Source organism: Monoraphidium neglectum (assembly GCF_000611645.1).
Source record: "Monoraphidium neglectum strain SAG 48.87 unplaced genomic scaffold scaffold05183, whole genome shotgun sequence".
NCBI classification, from domain to species: domain Eukaryota; kingdom Viridiplantae; phylum Chlorophyta; class Chlorophyceae; order Sphaeropleales; family Selenastraceae; genus Monoraphidium; species Monoraphidium neglectum.
Genome location: NW_014008447.1, coordinates 3825 through 4583, shown reverse-complemented (window position 1 = coordinate 4583; position 759 = coordinate 3825). Strand labels below are relative to the sequence as shown.

Sequence of the window (759 nt, the reverse complement as noted above, 5' to 3'; positions counted from 1 at the left end):
CCCCAATGCTGGCCCCGTTGCGGTCCACGGTGGTGGCGCGCGCGTTGGACAGCTTGCGGGTGATGTCAGACACCTTTTTTTTGGGGGGGGGGGCGTGTGCATGCGAAGAGGGTCGTATGCGAATGTGTATGGTCGTGATTGCGTGTGTTTGCACGAGCGTGTGTGCGTGTGTGTATGTGTGTGTGTGTGAGCACGTGTGTGTGTGTGTGTGTGTGTGTGCGCGCGCGGGCGCACGGGCGCACGGGCGCGTGTGTCCGAGTGAGAGAGATAGGGTTGTTGCCAATTCGAATGTCCTATGATGTCTGCGGCAAGGAATCTACAAGGGGCATTCGTTCACCCTCAGGGCTCTGTAAGGAACCTCATGACAGGGGCAAAAATAGGCCGAACCAAAATCGGGCTCCTCATGCCCCATCCCCTGGCTCGCCCACCTTGCAGACCCGCACGTCCGGCGCCCCGGCCGTGCCCTGGTTTGTGAGCACGCGCGCCGCGCCCCTCTCCACGCTGACGATGACCCCCGCGGTCTGTGCGTCCAGCTGCACCAGGTCGTGGAGCTGGTACTTGTCACCCAGGACCTGGGGGGGGGGGTTGGGTGGGGGTGGTTGGGTGGGGGTGTATGAGACGAAGGGATACGCATATGTGTTGTGCGTGTGTGGCAGTGTGTGTGAGGGTGCTGCAGGGAGAGACGAACAGAGAGTGTTTGGAGGCGGATGCAGAGGAAGTGTGAGGGCGCGTCCAGGATTACGGCATGAGTCGCGGCGG

General features: G+C 62.2%; 1 protein-coding gene across 1 annotated transcript in view; it reads right to left on the bottom strand.

Annotated features, from left to right (window-relative positions):
• Window positions 1-401: 401 nt before the first annotated feature.
• Window positions 402-759, bottom strand: part of MNEG_15273 (Putative transcription elongation factor SPT5 like protein) — a gene marked incomplete at both ends in the record, with an annotated part of 2573 nt that continues 2215 nt past the window's right edge. Inside the window, one exon of the mRNA XM_014036257.1 lies at window positions 402-572. Within this exon, the coding sequence (XP_013891711.1) occupies window positions 402-572 (171 nt within the window). The remainder of the gene's footprint in view (window positions 573-759) is intronic.